The sequence below is a fragment of the Herpailurus yagouaroundi genome, unplaced genomic scaffold (genome assembly GCF_014898765.1).
Source record: "Herpailurus yagouaroundi ecotype Mexico unplaced genomic scaffold, PumYag 199, whole genome shotgun sequence".
Lineage (NCBI taxonomy): Eukaryota > Metazoa > Chordata > Mammalia > Carnivora > Felidae > Herpailurus > Herpailurus yagouaroundi.
The window spans coordinates 3,967,632-3,987,971 of NW_024412430.1; the positions used below are offsets into that span (position 1 = coordinate 3,967,632).

Here is a 20,340-nt window from a genome sequence, read left to right on the forward strand (position 1 = left end):
CTTTTGCTTCCCCTTGCCTTAGAGGGCTAACCCTTGTTATTATCACAGCAGAGGAATCTAAGTGTTGATAGAATGAGAAAAGAGAGTAACAATTTCTTTATAACCATTTCTTTCCTATGTTTAATTACAGCCTTGGAAGAGGCATCAAATTGGCTTTTGGTGGAAAGCGGTTTTTTTTTTTTTTTTTTTGTCCATAAGTAGGTCACTGGAGATGTAATTAATAGAGATAATCGCTATCTCATATACAGATTTTTTTTTTTAGTTAAATGACCTCTTTTGCATACGTTTTCCCACGGGGTAAGAAAGCAGCTAGTTGGGTGACATTGTTGAGCTGGTTTTATATAGCAAGGTCAAAAATAAATCTTTCCGACATAAGAAATGCGTTTGTTTTACTGGAAAGGTGGGGTTTTGTTGTTGTCCAAGTAGAGGCTTATGAAAAGCAAAACCTAGCTGGTGATGGATTTTCTTACCTTGGGCTTAAGTAGTGAATTAGAGTTATGACATCAGAGCATGCTCTCAAGTGTCTCCCAACCCCAATATGGCAGAGTATATTAATGGGGATCATATACCTCATTGTCCAAACCAGGACATTTGAGGATGAAAAAGGATGCTATTAATAATTACCTCAGGACAACAGGTATAAACTAAGGCCAGTCCTGGGCAACTGGAAAATATGGTCATCTTGGTCACTTTAATCCATCCTAGAAACAGAAGTCTAGACAGTTTTTGAAAACCTCTTCCCACAAATAGAGCTTGATAAGTGGGGCTGAGAATTGTTATTAATCATTAGGCTGTCCCTTGGAAATTAAGTATGTATAGATATATATTTTAAGTTTATTTATTTTTGAGAGACAGCATAGTGAGCAGGGAGGGGCAGAGAGAGGAGAGAATCCCAAGCAGGCTCCATGCTGTCATCACAGAGCCCCATGTGGGGGTTGATCTCACAAAGCATGAGATCATGACCTGAGCCAAAATGGAGAGTTGGACACTTAACCAAATGAGCCATCCAGATGTCCCAAGTGTGTGTGTGTGTGTGTGTGTATGTGTATGTGTGTGTATTTAAGTACTTTTTTTGGATATCAGTAAGAGACATGTTGAAAAATTATTACTTAAATGTTTTAGTCTTAGTCATTCTGGAGCTAATAGTTTTGGGGAGACTGAGGCTGAAAGGGATCTTGGCCTGGAGGAAAGGAAACCAAGGAGTTGGCCTTCCCTACTTGGGTGGAGACTTATGCCCTAGAATTAGTGCCCAGCCTAGGAACTCACCATGTGCTCAACTAATAATGATGGAAATGACTCTAAAAATGTCTTTGGCACAAAAACAGACACATAGACCAATGGAATAGAATAGAAACCCCAGAACTAGATCCACAAACGTATGGCCAACTCATCTTTGACAAAGCAGGAAAGAACATCCAATGGAAAAAAGACAGTCTCTTTAACAAATGGTGCTGGGAGAACTGGACAGCAACATGCCGAAGGTTGAAACTAGACCACTTTCTCACACCATTCACAAAAATAAACTCAAAATGGATAAAGGACCTGAATGTGAGACAGGAAACCATCAAAACCTTAGAGGAGAAAGCAGGAAAAGACCTCTCTGACCTCAGCCGTAGCAATCTCTTACTTGACACATCCCCAAAGGCAAGGGAATTAAAAACAAAAGTGAATTACTGGGACCTTATGAAGATAAAAAGCTTCTGCACAGCAAAGGAAACAACCAACAAAACTAAAAGGCAACCAACGGAATGGGAAAAGATATTTGCAAATGACATATCGGACAAAGGGCTAGTATCCAAAATCTATAAAGAGCTCACCAAACTCCACACCCGAAAAGCAAATAACCCAGTGAAGAAATGGGCAGAAAACATGAATAGACACTTCTCTAAAGAAGACATCCGGATGGCCAACAGGCACATGAAAAGATGTTCAGCGTCGCTCCTTATCAGGGAAATACAAATCAAAACCACACTCAGATACCACCTCACGCCAGTCAGAGTGGCCAAAATGAACAAAGCAGGAGACTCTAGATGCTGGAGAGGATGTGGAGAAACGGGAACCCTCTTGCACTGTTGGTGGGAATGCAAATTGGTGCAGCCGCTCTGGAAAGCAGTGTGGAGGTTCCTCAGAAAATTAAAAATAGACCGACCCTATGACCCAGCAATAGCACTGCTAGGAATTTATCCAAGGGACACAGGAGTACTGATGCATAGGGGCACTTGTACCCCAATGTTCATAGCAGCACTCTCAACAATAGCCAAATTATGGAAAGAGCCTAAATGTCCATCAACTGATGAATGGATAAAGAAATTGTGGTTTATATACACTATGGAATACTACGTGGCAATGAGAAAAAATGAAATATGGCCTTTTGTAGCAACGTGGATGGAACTGGAGAGTGTGATGCTAAGTGAAATAAGCCATACAGAGAAAGACAGATACCATATGGTTTCACTCTTATGTGGATCCTGAGAAACTTAACAGGAACCCATGGGGGAGGGGAAGGAAAAAAAAAAAAAAAGAGGTTAGAGTGGGAGAGAACCAAAGCATAAGAGACTGTTGAGAACTGAGAGCAAACTGAGGGTTGATGGGGGGTGGGAGGGAGGAGAGGGTGGGTGATGGGTATTGAGGAGGGCACCTTTTGGGATGAGCACTGGGTGTTGTATGGAAACCAATTTGACAATAAATTTCATAAAAAAAAAAAAATTTACACCCCCCCAAAAAAAATATAAATAAATAAATAAATAAAAATGTCTTGAATTGAACTGGTGATATACAGTTGTGCACCAGAAAGAAAAAAAAACTTTTTTCAGAGAATGAAGCTATAGTGAAGATTGTTTGATGAGATCTCTGGAGTTGAGTAGGCACAAACTTGTTTGTTTAGGGGATTGAAAGAGAATTACAGCAGAGAGGGTATTTCATTTATGTTGGGAAAGTGCCTCTGAATGGAACGGTAGGAAAGATTCCCAGGCTTTGTGGTGATCAAATGAGGAATGCTAAGGCACATGATACTACATAACTCTTCAAATATTCATTTATTGAGCCCCTACTCCATGGCAGGTGTTGTCCAAGGCCCTGGGGTCCACAGGTAGAAGAGAGTTCCTGATCTAAGGGAAATTACAGAGTGATGAAGACATGTAAACAATGTGAACATCATGGGGTGCCTGGATGGCTTAGGCAGTTAAATGTCCCCCTTTGGTTCAGGTCATGATCTCATGGTTCATGGGTTTGAGCCCTGCATCAGGCTCAGCATTACCAGCTCAGAGCCTGGAGCTTGCTTCCGATTCTGTGTCTGTCTGCTGTCTCTCTCTCTCTCTCCCCCCTCCCTTCTGGATTGTGCCGTCTTTGTCTCCTAAAAATAAATAAACTTTAACAAAACAATATAAACATTATGATCAGTGCAGCAATAGTGGTATGTAAAAATATAGTCATAACAAGAAGAGAATGAGTATTTCTACCTGGGAATTCTGGGGATTCATGGAAAAAAGTGATGTTGCAAGAGGAGTTGGATATGTTGGCAGACCACTGTGGGAGAGGAAGGCAGGCAAAAATGATATGGCCTGACTTTTTTCTAAGGTTATTTACTTATTTTTGAGAGAGGGAGCGTGCACACACACGCATGCACGTGCACGCACGGGAGAGGGGCAGAGAGAGAATCCCAAGTGGGCTTCGTGCTGTGAAAACAGAGCCCAACAACACAGGGCTCAATCCCACCAACCATGACATCATGACCTGAGCTGAAATCAAGAGTCGGATGTTTAACCAACTGAGCCACCCAGGCGCCCCTATAGTTTTCATTCTTAACATGATTCTACGTGTAACTGCACTTTTGTTTAAGTAACACTTAATTTATTTCCATGTAAATTTATCTTTGGGGTGGGGTGAGGGTGGAAAGAAGAGTCAGGGAGTTGTTTTAGCAAAATGCTTTCGCGTTTTAAGTTACCCTGCCTCCTTGCCTGCTTTTACTGAGGCTTAAGGATTTTAAATCCGTGGCCTCTTCTGAGAGCTTCTTTATTTTCGTTTAAATAATTTTTGCCTTTGCTGTCCTCTTGCTCCTCTTCTTTTTCAACAGGAGCAAAATCAAACTTTCATATGATGATAGCTTGTACAAGAACAAGTTTTCCCTTAAGACTCACTATGGTGTTAACCATTCGAGTGTCAATTATTCCTCATGGAAAGACAAATATCACGTGATTTCAGTTACATGCAGAATTTAAGAAACAAAACAGATGAATGTGTGGTTGGGGGAAGAGACGTAAACCAAAAAACAGACCTCCTGACTATAGAGAACAAACTGGTGGTTAGCAGAGCAGTGGTGGAGGGGGCGGGGATGGGTGAAATAGATGATGGGGATTAAGGAGGGCACTTGTTGTGATGAGCATTGAGAAATGTACAGAATTTTTGTTTTTTTTTTTAAGAAATTGTGGAGTCTCTCGGGGCACCTAGGTGGCTCAGTTGGTTAAGCCTCTGACTTCAGATCAGGTCATGATCTCACATTTCATGAGTTCAAACCCCACGCCGGACTCTGTGCTGACAGCTCAGGGCCTGGAGCCTGCTTCGGATTCTGTGTCCCCCTCTCTCTCTGCCCCTCCCCTGCTCATGCTCTAACTGTCTCTCAAAAATAAGCATAAAAATAAATAAAATTCTACACCTGAAACTAATATTACACTGTATGTTAACTAACTTGAATTTAAAGAAAGACTTGAAAAAGGAAAAAAAAATACTCCTCAGGGATGCCTGGGTGGCTCAGTTCGGTAAGCTCTGACTTCAGCTCAGATCATGATCTCACTGTTTGTGAGTTTGAACCCTGCATCTGGCTCTGTGCTGACAGCTCAGAGCCTGGAGCCTGCTTCAGATTCTGTCTCCCTGTCTGTCTGCCCCTCGGCAACTTGAACTCTGTCTCTCAAAAATAAACATTAAAAAAAATTTTTAAATGACTCCTCATATTCTTCCAAAGGTTGAGGAGTCAAAGCGTTATCTGTGCCCTGGTGTTACTATTTCTTGGTGAACATTTCTGTAAGAAGGGGGGAGGGGAATGTTAACTTTTCAGCAGGAATGGTGAAGAGTGGAAGATTATAAAATCATTTATTAAAATGCTTACCATTTGTGTTTTTGGAAAGTAAAACAATGATGAGTCAGAATCATAGAGCAGAAAGTGATCTCATAACCCTGCTTCCAACTGAAATGAGTTGTACTTCTAATGAAATTGCTAATATTTTAGCTGTCAGCTATAGAGTTTGAGTAGTTTTCTCCCTTCCCTTGGTATGGCTTAACCATCTCTAGGGAAAAGTAATTGATGTCCAAGACATTTTCCAAAATAGAGCATTTGATTTTTAAGATTGTGTATATCGTGTTACTTTTCCAGAATCTGATACAGATGGACTGTTGGTACAGAATGAGCAAAATTCTCAAAACTGTAACTCTTTATGGAAGGGTCAGTTATAATGTTTGGTAAGTAACAAACACCTCTGGATCATGTGACTACATCCAAGAGGTCAATGACACATCCATCACTGACAACTGACATAAAGCAGTTAATAATTCAAAAAAATTTTATTGAATCTTTAAAGAATACCACATTTAAGGGGCGCCTGGGTGGCGCAGTCGGTTGAGCGTCCGACTTCAGCCAGGTCACGATCTTGCGGTCCGGGAGTTCGAGCCCCGCGTCGGGCTCTGGGCTGATGGCTCAGAGCCTGGAGCCTGTTTCCGATTCTGTGTCTCCCTCTCTCTCTGCCCCTCCCCCGTTCATGCTCTGTCTCTCTCTGTCCCAAAAATAAATAAATAAACGTTGAAAAAAAAAAATTTAAAAAGAATACCACGTTTAAAACAAATTATAGAAATTTGGTTGCATAGGTAAATAACTCAATTTAGAGTAAAACTTAGCCTCATTGTTCCACTGCAGTTGAACTTTTAAATACACATATGACAACTCTGAGAAGGACATTGTTTTTGATGTTTCAAATCAGAAAAATTAATTCTTCACAATTAAAATTGTCAGCATGACTTTTTGGCTTGGCTTTGATATAAGAACTCAGAAATCGGTTTAAACTTGAATACATTCTTGATTAAAATGTCACCCAAAGATGATAGAAAATGGCAGGAATTGCCATTGGAATTGTTGGGAATTCTTGTTCTTCTTGGTTAGTCAGTGAAGATGATTTTGCAGGTTAATGAAACAGAAAGACTATAAAATCTAATACAGCATCTTGTCATTCCCCATTGTTTTATTATAAGGTTTTTTAAAAATCTCAAACTATTTACTGAGCCTTTTCACTTAATTTCTTGTGGCTTCTCCTTTTTGGTTTCAAGAGCCCCATAGTCACCTCTTCTGTTGAGAGAGCAGCCGCGAACCCTGTCTTCAATTGTTTCCAGTTCTCTGTTCCTAGGACACAGCTCCTCCTTTCATGGTGAAAGATCACACCCCCTCTGTTTGTAAGCACAGAAGCTGGAGACCGGTGACATGATTATGCTGGCGACATGGGGGCTGGGCACAAACAGACAGGACTGACTTAAATAAGTGAATCTTTACGGCACTCAAAAAATGTTTTCCCTCTAGAAATTGAAAAACAGAGCTTCTGTGGGGATTTTATTCATGCAGAAATTAAATTGGAACTTGGTGTAAAAACCCACCAACTGCGAGATCATGACCTGAGCTGAAGGTGGACGCTTAACTGACTGAGCCACCTAGGCACCCCTTATTTATTTTTTTCAAGTCTATTTTTTTTAAAGAGATAGAGAGCAAAGAGGGGGAAGGGCATAGAGAGAGGGAGAGAGATGATCCCAAGCAGATTCCACACTGTCAGTGCAGAGCCCAACATGGGGCTCTGGGGCTCCAACTCACAAACTGTGTGATCATAACAGCCGAAATCAAGAGCCATAAGAGTTGGATGCTGAACCAAGTGAGCCACCCAGGCACCCCGCCCCCGCCATCCCAAAGGACCTTTTAATACCATCACTTTGGGCATTAGGTTTTCAACATGTAAATTTTGGGGGAGCAAAAACATTCATTCCAGTGCTGCAGTAAGGAATCATTTGGAATTTCCCCCAACGTTAGCCAGCTTGTCTCCTCCATCAGTATCTTGAGAATAACCAGCCCTAGGATTGTAGCACTCACAGGTGCAGAAATTCCTACTGTGTGGGGTGGCTGCTGTCCAAGGTCACCGGTGAGTTACAGGAGCCAGTGCACCCAAGTCCAGGCACTCACCCGGGGCAGCCCTCCTTGCCGCTGAGAACTGCTCCTGCTTAAAAATTTTACGAAAAGAAGTTTTTTTAACTTATCCCTTTACCAGGAAACCCTGATATGGAAGTTGAACCTCCGTGCCTGGCTGGCACGGGGTCCTGCGTGGCCCGGTGGAAAGGGCAATCGGCAGGAGGCCTGCCCCTGTGTGGGGTTGCTTCGTCTACTCACCAGACTCACCCACCGAGTCCTGAGTCTTCTCTTGGTTAGAAAAACCTGTTTCCTGTTGCTTTCCGAGATCATGACCATCCTGGTTGTCCTGGTCAATAGATATCCGTTCGCAAATATTAGTTAGGTTTTTCCTCTGTGCTGGGTTTTAGGCTCCAGAGGGGTCAGGGAACACGAGCACTAAGGCCCCACAGAGCCAGCCTGCCGGTCTTCACGGTAGGTCCACACCCTTGTCTGCCTGTAGGTCTCCATCCTTTACATCAACATCCAGAATCGTGTCTTCATTTATGTTTTGACTTACACTTTTGCTCTGTGTTTGTCCTCTTGTAAAGCTGAGCTAAAAAACAAAAAAACAATGGCTTCTCACAGATGGTTTCAGAAAACATCCCAGGACGCTGGAGACGGCTCTGCCTATCTGAGAAGCTTAATCAGCTCTTTGCTTTGGCTCTTGGGGAGGCTGTCTTCGCAAAAGATTGTAGGTGAACTTTAGAACAATTGATGTACTGTTCAGATGTCCTTGGTCTATCACTTGCAAAGGATTTATTTTGCTTTGGCCTCTGTTCCCTCTTGGCTCCTAAAAGGCAACGTTTTTCTCCGTGAGCCTTTCTGTGTATTTAACAGTAAGCTGAAAGTTGAATCTCACATTGCTTTCTCAAATCTGAGAAAAAGTTTAGAGTTTTAGTGCTGAGACATTTTGTTGGCCCTTTTTCAGTAACATGAATTTTAACCCTCAGTGTTTTTTTTTTTTTTAATTTTTTTTGTATCTGGATGTGGTTCATGGGGAGAATTCCAGAAGCCTCTAGAGAAAAAGAGGGGAAAGCTCCTTTAAGTAAATGGGTAAATTTCACATAAAGAGGGCAGTAATTTGTGTCTGTTATTTATCAAAATGTGATACCTGATCACAGGTGGTAGACATTTTTTTTTAGTTGGAATATTGCTGAAGTCTTTATTTTAATACACTTAATTAGATTAATCATGGCAAATGATACTGGTTTTTCACCTATAACATCCATGTTTCCTTTCATAACAAGCTTATTTGAGTACAAAATTTTGCTAAATATTAAAAATCATACAGGTGGTATATGAGTATGGCAAACAAAAAAAAAAAATCACAAGATGGGCATACAAATGACAAGGTCTTGGGAAACAGTGGTTAAGTACATGCCAGGGACAAGAGTCGTGTAAAACAGCCTGTAGCCCTGCAAGGTCAAAGATGTATACCCCTCACCCAGAGAAAGCAAGAAGCCTGTGGTCTATGTTAAGTATGCTGGAGTAGCAAGCTGTGTGTGTGCAATTTTTAACCACTTATTGAGTGGCTATTCTGGGAAAGGAAATGACTCCTATTTAAGGGGCTGGGGAGAGGCAGAGATCCCAGGCAGAGCTTTACAGTGAGAGACTCAGGGGAGTGTGTGAGCCTTACTTGAGAGGCATTTTGGTCTCCTGCCCAGAGCCAGGGAGCAAGGGGGCAGAGAACTGGTACTGGGCCTCCAGGGGATCTGTTACCGGCCAGAGTGCTTTCCTGACAAGTTATCTGCCGATTTGATTACAGAGGACGGTGGCAAGAGGATGACGATAAGCAAGAACCTTAACCTTAATGCACGTTTATTTATTTTTATTTATTTATTTTTTTATTTATATATGAAATTTATTGTCAAATTGGTTTCCATACAACACCCAGTGCTCATCCCAAAAGGTTTAATGCACGTTTAAAAGTACTTATAACCATTGTTGGGGTTTTCCCCCCAAATATGAAAACGTTGAGCTAAAAACTAAATGGGACAAAGAGCCGTTTCCTTTATTAATACTTGGAACAGAATCTGGAAATGGAATGGTAATTTTATTCCTTTGCCCATCTGGTGTTTTAACAGAGTTGGGTCCAGGAGTGAAAGTCCTGCCAGTCTGTGGTCCACTCCCTGTCCTCCCACCTCTCCCCCTCCCCGACTGGCCCCTGTTGCTCAGATTTGAATCCCTCAGTAACCTGACACCAAAATGCACCTTCTAACCTAAGGCTTTGCCCTCCCTGTGAGTCAAAAAGCGGCCCCCAGGGTGAGAGCTCAAGTTGTCTTCACTATCTGTGGATTTTGTGGGCGAGCCTGGGAGAAAGTCCTCACAAAGAGACAAGAAACAAAGCAGAGTAGACTGTGCTCCTGACCGAATCACACATTGTAAAGCGTGATGGGGTGGGGGTGGGGTATGTAAAGCTAAGTCACCTAATCCTCCAGTCACCAGTAATTTTCATTTAAAAAATCATTTCCTTTAGATGTTTTTCCTTTACTTGCCTAGAATAGATAGTTGTAGTCCGTGTATGGGTGTCGAGTTTCTGCTGAGAACAGATGAGGAAGCTCAATTCAGATCCTTAGCTTGAGTTTGTTGGTTCCTCTGGTCACGGTCACAGATGTCATTGCAGAGGGAAGCGCCCCCCCCCACCTTGCCCCTCTCTTGCCCCCATCTGCTGCTGGAGACCTCTCATTTAGAGCAGAGCTCTGAAGGATTAAAGATAAAGTCCTAAGTGTCGCAACGTGGTACCAGATGAAGACTGCTTAAAAAGATAGGAGGGTGTGACTCGACCATTTATTTGGGGAAACGCTCAGTGTAAAACTAGCACATGGTGTTAACATGGGAAGTGCACATACCAGCACAGACCTGAATTTAGACCCGAGACCCAGCACTTGGAAGCTGAGCGACTTTGGACAAATTTCGACCTTGGACAAAAATTAAAAAAACTATGTAATCTTTATAATTTTCAGTTTCCCTTTTAGAGATAGAAGGTTCTAACTGGGTTGTGCGGTGCCTTACATAAGATCCAGTGCACCTCCCACCCTGAGTCACTCTTCTCTGGACTCAGCCCCCAGGGGACTGTGTCTTTCAATCTCTCTTTCTGCCTTTAACTGAATCTGTCTTGTTCCATGTTTGGTTTTTTTGTTCTTCAAATAACCACAATATAGAACTGAAGAATATTTTAAGGTATTGGTATTCATCAAATGAGTTTATGTCTTCTTTTTGTGAATATTTTTTGATGTCTGTTTTTGAGAGACAGCCTGAGCTGGGGAGGGGTAAAGAGAGAGGGGGTACATCAGGTCTGAAGCACACTTTGCTGATAGCAGAGAGCCCGATGTGGGGCTCCATCTCATGAACTGTGAGATTGTGACCTGAGCCAAAGTTGGACACTTAATCGACTGAGCCACCTGGGTGCCACTATTTATATCTTCTTTTTCAATTAACCTTTAAAAATCATTTTTAACATTTTCTTCTTGAAATGCTCCATGTCCCAAAGCAAAAAGCAATGACTTGTAAAAAAAAAAAAAATGTTCCTATCTTTGGGACTAGTGGTGAGGTTGGCTTTAACCTCTTGTAAGTGAATGGCCTGTAAAACTAAAAAAGATCTTTACCTTGGTAGAAGTTTGGGCTGAGTCTCGAGTGATTTTTCTGGTCTCAGGGCCAAAATCACAGTTTCTGCCTTGAGATAGTTACGTAATCTCTCCTTTCACATCAGCTTTGTGGTGTATAATATGCAGAAGGATTAGTATTTGCTTGGGGTAAGGTAGCACTGGACCAGAGGTCAACCCTGTGGGGGTGGAACAGAAGAATGCATGGCAGCGTCCTAGTGAAAAGAAGATTCAGGGACCCCAGAATTCTGTAAGAGCAGAGATCTTGTGTCATCTGGAACTTTGGATGAAATTCAGACAATAGAGAGTCTTCAACAGGTTCTCATGTTATCGTATGGGATCTGGGCAGCCAGGAGTAATCATGAAATGGTGGCTTCAGGGGCCGCTGGTGTCACTGCAATCCTCTGGAAAATTCATATCTTATTTTTATGTGATCATGATATAAGAACCTATGGAATAAAACTGTGGCTTCTCACGTTTGTTCTCTTCATACCTTTATTTAGCCATCCTTTGACAGCCAACTATGTAGTAATCAGTGTGCCTGGCACCCAAATGAGTGACCCTCAAGCTTTACCCTTAGGGGACTAAGTAGCGAGAGGTCTGTAATTAGGGGATGTGCTCCACTGGGGTGTTCCAGGTGCTTAGATTGCTCTAAGGGGACAGGCCTGACTGTTGAGGGGATGGAGGGGAAAACAATTCGTTCAGGGAAGGTGGTATCCTTGGTGAACCTGAAGGCTGAGGCATTTGTCGCCTGGCTTCTGGGCCCAGCTCCGTACTGGCACCCACCTTGCCTTGTTTCCTGACTTGCAGCCAGTTTGCTCATCTCTGACCCACCTTTCTGCCTCTGGAAGTGGAAGTGAGGTAGCAGTGAGGCTACCTGTGAGAACATGCACCTGTCTGAAGGTTCTTCGTGCTCCAGCCGTATGTCTACAAGATGGTGGTCCTGCTGGGGCTCAGAGTTCAGTGTGGCTGTGAGCTTCCGATTTGTCTTCATTAGACCAGTCTAACGAAGTCCTTTTGGTCATGACCCTGACTTTCTTCCCTGACCATACAGTCTGTCATTAGTCTGACTGAATAAAGCCCTGTGATTACACACACCTTGTAGGGTGGTTGTGTGAGAGATAGGGGGTCCTTTGTCTAGTTACTACAGGTAGTTGAGACTAGGTATACTCTTAAGTACTATCATGTACTCAAATAATGCTGTATTATTCAGGCCTTTAAAAGGAAGGAAATCCTGGGGCCCCTGGGTGGCTCAGTCGGTTAAGGGACCGACTTCGGCTCAGGTCATTCTGTCATGGTTTGTGAGCTTGAGCTCCATGTCGGGCTCTGCACTGACAGCTCAGAGCCTGGAGCCTGCTTCGGATTCTGTCTCCCTCTCTCTCTGCTCCGCCCCTGCTTGCACTCTGTCTCTCTCCGTCTCTCTCACAAATAAACACATTTTAAAAAATTAATAAAAGGAAGGAAATCCTGGGATGCCTGGGTGGCTCAATTGGTTAAGCATCTGACTCTTGACTTTGGCTCAGGTCATGATGTCACAGTTTGTGAATTTGAGCCCCATGTCAGAGTGCTGCATTAGCAGCATGGAGTGTGCTTGGGATTCTCTCTCTCTGCCCCTCCTCCACTCTCTCTCTCTCTCTCTCTCTCTCTCAAAATAAATAAACTTGATATATTAAAAAAATGAAGATGGTGAACTGTATGTGTATTTTACCACAATTTTAAAAAGTAGTTTAAAAGCCTATTAAGTATGTGTCAAGTGTCAGGCATTATTGGGATTTCTCTCTCTATATTGAATGGGGACTCCCAAATGTAGGGTGACGATCAGGTGGGAGCCGGTGGTGTGGGCGGCGAAAGGATTCAGCCAAGGCAGAACAAAGGAGATAGCAGTTTATTGAATACATTGCAGGGGAGCGGTGGGCAGGACCACAGAGGAGAGGCCATCTGCAATGAGGCAGTGGGAGGGGGCTGTTTCTAAGGGGAGAAGATGAGGAGGTATGGGGATGTATGAATTTTCCCTTTTATGGTAACTAAGCCTGGTTGTAAGTAGCCCATTGGTCAATTAGGGCTTGTGAATATTTTGAGGTGGGGCACCTGGTGGGTCTGTCTCCATTCAGCCTAGTGGTCACTGTGGGCCCTCTTCCCTTGTTCAACATTCCGTTGCTCAAGCCTGTCGCCCAAAAGTGGCCTCTACAGTAACACCTGGCACAAGGGGAGATGATGTGAGTTAAAAGGAAGGTGGCCCCTGTCTTCCCTTATGGAACGTGCGGACTGGTAGGGGAAAACATGTCAAATGGAGAATGGCATTAATGAGCACAAGTGTGGCTGGAGCACATGCTATGATTGGTACCTGGAGAACTTACAGTCGGGGAACTTGACCTCATTAGGGAGGCCAGGCCAAGAGCCAAGGTGAGCAGGACGAATGTGCAGAGCATGAGCAAAGGCAGCAAGAAGACCAATGTGTCAGAGAGCAGAGGGTGAGAGAATGTGTGTTGTACGAAGAGGGTGGTGAAGACCCAAGGGGCCAGACTGCACAGCCTTATGGGCCAGAGTGAGGAAGTTTGTCTTTCTTCCTGAGCAGAGTGGGATGCCACTGAGAGTGTTGAGTGAGGGTGGGGAGGTAGAAGAGTAGGTTTGGGTTTGAAAAGGTCTGAAGGAACATGTTTTCTTAGAAGGAAAAATCTTAACAAATGTTCACAGTTGTATCTCAACTATCCATGTGGAAAACTTGAGCGACTCTGTTTCTCAGGGCCCTTGTGCTAGGCCCTGCCCTGATGTTTGCAGAGACATCACAGAGACCCACATCCCATAAGTCCAAACAGTTGCAGGTTATAATTAAGCTAACAAACTATTATCACTATGTTCTATCCTCTGACCGTGGCAAACATGTCTTTAAAATGTCAAAAAAGATGTGTACAACTATGGTTTTTATGTGACTAAGTGTTAGCAAAGTTCCAGAGGATGAATTTGTCTGTAATTGCATTGTCTGGTAGTCTGTTGGGCCAATGAGATATGGATGAGTAGTAAAGATTTTATAATTAATCATTTACGACGCCACAATTTTTTTTGCTGCCATTACGGAAAAATCCGTATATTTTAATTAAGGTTTTCATATAATTTGCACTCTTTTGACAGAAATACTGAGTCAGACAACTTCTTTTTTTTGCAACAGCTTTGTTAAAATATAATTTGCGTACGGCACAACTCACCCATTTGAAGTTACAACTTGGCTTGAATCATTTTAGTTCTGAGATAGCTTCTCATAAATCTTCAATTTGAAGAAACTTTGCCCTGCTGGGGGCATATTGACATGAATTGTTACAAAATTCTTAAAACAATACTGAGATTTGAAAATGAATCATGGGTATAATATAACATGACTTGTTCCAAACATGGTAATGGGATCTCCTACAAGAAATTATCTTTTTTTTAAGCTATAATTGACACGTAACATTATATTAGTTTCAGGTACAATAAATTATCACAGAAAATGTTAGAAAATATTTTCATTGCATCATATCCATCTTTATCACTTACACTGTAACTGTCATTGTCTTGTGAAGCATTATCTCAATCTAATGTTAATGTGGAGTCCTGGTTGAGGTGCCTGGGTGGCTGAGTTGGTTAATCGTCCTACTTCAGCTCTGGTCATGATCTCAAAATTTGTGAGTTCAAGCCTCACATCAGGCTCTCCATTCACAGCATAGAGCCTACTTGGGATTCTCTCTCTCTGCCCCTCACACTTACACTTTCTCTCTCTGAAATAAATAAACTTAAAATTTTTTTAAAATGTGGAGTCCTGGCATCTTATGTCCCACATGTTATGCCTGGACATCTCAGAGCAGCAGGAATGGTTTGATCCTGTAAACTGATCCTCTGCTGCCAAATGCAGGTGTTATGAGTTTGGAGGAGCCCCTGAACTACAAGTTGGAATAGGAGGAGGAGCCAGAATACAGTCACTTGGCACAACCGGGGATGGTGCTGGATTGTGCAAGGATCACTTGTGCTCACGTATCTGAAAGGCAGGAACTGACGAGTGAATAAGACTTTGATCCTGTTGCTGAGGTCCTCCCCGCGCACTGATGCAGCCTCCATCACCACTGCTGCTGTGTTAGCGGTAGTGAAACCCTTAGACGTTTGGGGCTTTCAGACACAGTTGCCAGTTATCAGAAGGAACTTAGGAAAAGGGATGTAGGAGAGCAGTTTCCTGGGGCCTAAACAGTGCTGGTTATAAGAGCTGATGGTTAGAATTACTCCAAGGAACAGAGACACTCACGTACCCTTAAGTGTGTGTGTGCGTGCGCGCATGTGCATGCGCGCTCGCACGTGTGAGAGGGAGGGAGAGAAGGAGTGGGAGCACAGGGTACAGAATAGGGACTCCTCTGCCTAGGGTCAGGATACTGACGCCATATTACTGGCAAGATACTGGCAGGCCCCTTCCAAGTTGACCCAATCAACCCTGTTCATCACGATACAGACCAACACAGCCAGGAGGTCCCCTCTTTCCTAGCGTGTTCTTTTTGAAGACTGCTGACTGCATTTTCCCCTTGTGTTGTCTTACCAGGAACTGGTGAAAGTGGCAAAAGCACCTTTATCAAGCAAATGAGAATCATCCATGGGTCTGGCTACAGCGATGAAGACAGGAAGGGGTTCACGAAGTTAGTTTACCAAAACATATTCACCGCCATGCAATCCATGATCAGAGCCATGGACACCCTGAGGATACAGTACGTGTGTGAGCAGAATAAGGTAAGCGCCACAGGGGTGTTGGCCCTATTTGTGGAGGCATGCGTTCCTTCTCTAGAGAGCATGTACATCTTTTGACAAAAAGATTTACAGAGTGCTTTGGTTTCAGAGACCAAAGAAGATCTGGGGCCCAAACTCCAGAGGAGTGTGACGAACTTAGTTAGCTCTGTAGTCTTGTCTTCTGCAGGAGTTCTCTCATGGGGGTACTGTGGTGCTCCCCAGTGCGCTGGGATTCAGAAATGTGGGCATTAACATTGCTTTTTTCAGGTGCTGAGAAAAGGTAACCCATTAATTTCTTCATTGGCACAGTGGAGATCGTGGGCTTGCAATGGCCAACTTTCCCAGAATTCCCAGTCATGGGAAGTAGGGTCATAAATGACCTGCAGACCCCTGAGAGCAATTGGTGGGTTTTCTTTCTTTATTTTAGGAGCTAGGTAATGGTTGAGGAGAGTGATACTTACGTCCCAACTAGCAATGGGCTCTCATAAAGTACTAGTTTCAAGCCGGCTTTACTTTTGCTATCACCACTGGTTATTTAAGATATAATTATGTTTAAAGTCATAGGAAAATAAGATAACCAGGAATGTGGAAGGACAAGGCAAATAAAATTGTATATGGTATACTGGAATGCAAATCTATTGCCAAATACTATATCTGAGTTCATTAAGAAAATAGAGAGGAAATAGTTTATTTAAAATAGTTGATACTGAGGGAGACACCAGGGTGGCTCAGGCAGTTAAGTGTCCAACTCTTGATCTCAGTTCAGGTCTTGATCTAAGGTCATGATTTCAAGGCCCAGGTTGGGCTCCATACTGGGTATGAAGCCTACTTAAATGAAATGAAATGAAATGAAATAAATAAATTAATTAATACCAAGATACAACATGACATGATAAAGGAATATTCTAAGATGAGTCTTTTGTGGGTCTACTAAAAAGAATTTAGCTGCTACAATGCCAGCATTGCATAGGCTTTAGGATGGACCCCAACAACAACTTTATCACAAACTTGTAGCACCTACATTCATGTATATTTTATACATGATATACGAAGAGTTTCAGAACAATGAATCTAAATTCTTATCACTCAGTGACCAAGTTACATAGGAACATAGCATGCACCCAAGTTTTGACTTGACTTTACATGATGTCTGCAACCTCACGTCTTTACCACCATTTCCTTGCACTTTTGAAGAAATGAAGGAATGGATCTTGCTTCAACCTTCAAGAACGTTGTGCTGAAAAATGTGTGTATGTGGGGGTGGGGTGGAGAATTAGCCTTTAGTGTATCTGGTGCCAAGCAGTGTAAGAGGTTACACACTGAGCCATTGGAGGCTTCTAGAGGTGACTGTGATGATTCCATGATACACTGGTTTTGTATCTGATTGAAAGTGTAGAATTATTTTTTAATCGCTTATCCAGTTGACTCTTGAACAACGCAGGTTTAAACAGCGCAAGTCCGTATACATGGAGATATTTTCAATAAATACAGTACAGTACTATAAATGTATTTTCTCCTATGATTTTCCTCACATTTCCTCTAGCTTCTTTCCTGTAAGAATACAAAGTATAACACATCTAACCTACAAAATATGTGTTCATCAACTGCTTATGTTATCAGTAAGGCTTCTGGTCAATAGCAGTCTGTTAGTAGTTAAGTTTTGGGGAAGTCAAAAGTTATAGGCACGTTTTTGACCGTTTAGGGGTAGATGTCCCAACTCTGATGCCGTTCAAGGATCCACTGTACCAGGGATTTGGAAAATGAGGCCACCTGTGGAAATTTAGGATTATTTCAAAAAAGAAGTAAGTCAGGAACATCCTTGTGAAGATTTTAGTTAATCCCTTTGCCTTTGTTGGAAAATGCATTTTGTTTCTCGTTCATAGTGGGGTGATGGGGGGAAGCCTGGAATTTAAGGGATGGACTTGTAAACAGGTCTACTGGGAAGGAAAAGCTCAAGTGTAAGTTCATTCTATTTACCTTGGCGACATGTGTTTTTAAAACCCAATCAGGTTGAAAATCAGCGTCTCTGGGTTTTGGTTTTGTGTCGTTTTCCCTCAAGGTCTTCCAGAAGTACTAAGGGTTTATGTTTTTTTTTTTAATTTTTTCAACGTTTTTTATTTATTTTTGGGACAGAGAGAGACAGAGCATGAACGGGGGAGGGGCAGAGAGAGAGGGAGACACAGAATCGGAAACAGGCTCCAAGCCATCAGCCCAGAGCCTGACGCGGGGCTCGAACTCACGGACCGCGAGATCGTGACCTGGCTGAAGTCGGACGCTTAACCGACTGCGCCACCCAGGTGCCCCTAAGGGTTTATGTTTTAAGCAAAAACATTTTTATGGGGTTTGGCATTCGACCACTTCCTCTTTCTCTCTCGGTCTTAATTCTTCTTCATAAGGCCGTGTCCCCTTGACCACTAATCTGCATTAGGTTCCCAGGGCTGCTGTAACAAAGTACCTCAAACAGGATGGCTTAAAACAGAAATACATTCTCTCCTGGTTCTGGAGGCTACAAGTCTGAAGTCGTCATTGATTGGTTCCACCTGGAGGCTCTGAGGAAACATTTGTTTCAGGCTTCTCTCCTAGCTTTGGGCGGTGCTGGATATCCTCGGAACCCTTTGGGCTTGTAAACATGGCGTGGCAGTCCCTGCCTGTCCTCACACAGGGTTCTCCCCTGTGTGAATCTGTTCTCATGGCGTTCTCCTTTTTGTGTCCAAATTTCCCTTTTCTTCTAAGAACACCAGTCATTGGATTAGGGCCCACCCTCATCCCAAGTAGGATCAGAACTTGATGACACCTACAAAGATTTCCGAATAAAGTAGCTTTCTGAGAAGTTTGGGATTTGCATGAATTTCAAGGGGATATTATTCAACCCAGTACAGTCTGCCCTCTGCGCCCCACCCCCCATTCATGTTAGTCCCATATGCAAAATATATTCGTCCTGTTCCAATACCCTCCAAAGTGAACCCATTCCAGCATGAACTTAAAATCTTGAATCTAATCACAACCTCAACTGAAAAGGTTTCAAATCTCATCATTTAAATCCTCTAAATGAGGTGAGGCTCTGGATGTGGTCTATGCTGGGGCCAAATTCCTCTCCTATCTCCTTTTCATTTGCTGCATCTGGCTCCCTTCTCAATGCCTTCTTTCTATTTCAAGTACCTACATTTATGCTTCATAAACTTCCTCTTATCCCTCAAACAAATGCCTGGGATGAATCACAGGCTTTACAAAGAGGCATAAGATTGAGTAGAAACAACACTGGTGGTTCGTTCCCAAAAATCTGGGCTCTATTCATGGCTCCCCTGTGGGTCTGGGGCAGAAGTCAGCAGTCTTTCTGTAAAGGGCCAGAGAGTAAATATTTTTGGCTTTCAGGGCTATATAGTCTCTTTCCTGCTCTGCTGTTGTGCAAAATCACCCATAGGAGAGGTGTCAACAAATGAGTAGACTCATTGGAAGCTCTATTTGCAAAATGTAAATGCTATTCTTAACCCATGGGCCATACAAAAACAGGCCACAAGTGGATTTCATCCACACTCTGTGGTTCTCCACACCCAGTCTTAGGGGAAGCCATATAACCTCCCTGGTTTTGCACTTCCCCAAATGTTAAATGTGGACAACACATGCTGTTTCTACATCATAAGCCAACATGAGCAAAAAGAAGTGCTTTACCAATGAAATGGCACTGCAGAAATACAATACAGAAATATTATTGGGGCAGTGTCAAAAACCAAAAGTGGACTCATTATTTCTTCTATTTGTTTAGGTCATTTTCATCCCTTCATTGTTTTTCAGATAATTTTTTTCTGTGGGCTAATCCTGATTCCAAATGAGAAACTGTAACAAAGTACCATCCTCAGATCACAAAATGATAAAATGATGAGTGTTCATAGTATTAAATAATAACTTAAAGAAGCATGGGGTCACCTGGGTGGCTCAGTCAATTAAGCATCTGACTTCAGCTCAGGTCATGATTTCACAGTTTCATGGTTTCCAGGCCCGCATCCGGCTCTGGAATGCTTGTGGTTCAGAGCCAGCTTGGGATTCTCTGTTTGCCTCTCTCTCTACCCCTCCCCCACTCTCACTGTCGCTGTCTCTAAATAAAACTTAAAGCACGGTACACGTTTTCTCTACCAAGCCTGCGTCACTTGAAACAAAGAATTAATTAGGAGGGAGATGAATAAAACCTTAAGTAACTTTTAGTTTTACAAACATGCACTCCTTTCCTCACTTCTTATTATGGACTATTTAATTACATTTTCTTGGTTTTTTTTCAGAGGTGGAAGCACTTTCTTAAATGTAGAAGAGAAGTAACTGATTTTAGAGGGTCTTATGTTAAATGTTAGTGATTTTATTGCTCAGCTAGGTTGTTAAAAATCTTTGCCTATTTATTTGACAGGCTCCTTAGGAAAGGAAATTTATCAGAAATTTAGTTGAGCTTTTGGTTTTTAGCCAACATGGCTTTTCAATTAAGATATGTAGCCTGGGGGTGCCTGAGTGGTTCAGTCGGTTAAGCGGCCAACTTCAGCTCACATCATGATCTCACGGTTCGTAGGTTCAAGCCCCTTGTCAGGCTCTGTGCTGACCACTATGAGCCTGGAGCCTGCTTCGGATTCTGTGTCTCCCTCTCTCTCTGCCCCTCCCCTGCTCATGCTCTGTCTCTCTCTGTCTCTCAATAATGAATACATGTAAAAAAAAAAAAAAAAGGATATATAGCCTGGAAGATTATTTTCTTATACCTCGCCTTTTATTTTTTTAAAGAAATGATGCACAGGTGTTTGCTCACTGTGTTGGTAAGCCTTAACTTTCATG

At 42.6% G+C, this 20,340-nt stretch overlaps 1 protein-coding gene across 2 annotated transcripts in view; it reads left to right on the forward strand.

Annotated features, from left to right (window-relative positions):
* GNA14 (G protein subunit alpha 14) overlaps positions 1 to 20,340 on the forward strand; it is a 205,996-nt gene that overhangs the window by 100,243 nt on the left and 85,413 nt on the right. For both annotated transcript variants that reach the window (XM_040449303.1, XM_040449304.1), the window contains exon 2: positions 15,350 to 15,534. In XM_040449303.1, the coding sequence (XP_040305237.1) occupies positions 15,350 to 15,534 (185 nt within the window). The remainder of the gene's footprint in view (positions 1 to 15,349; positions 15,535 to 20,340) is intronic.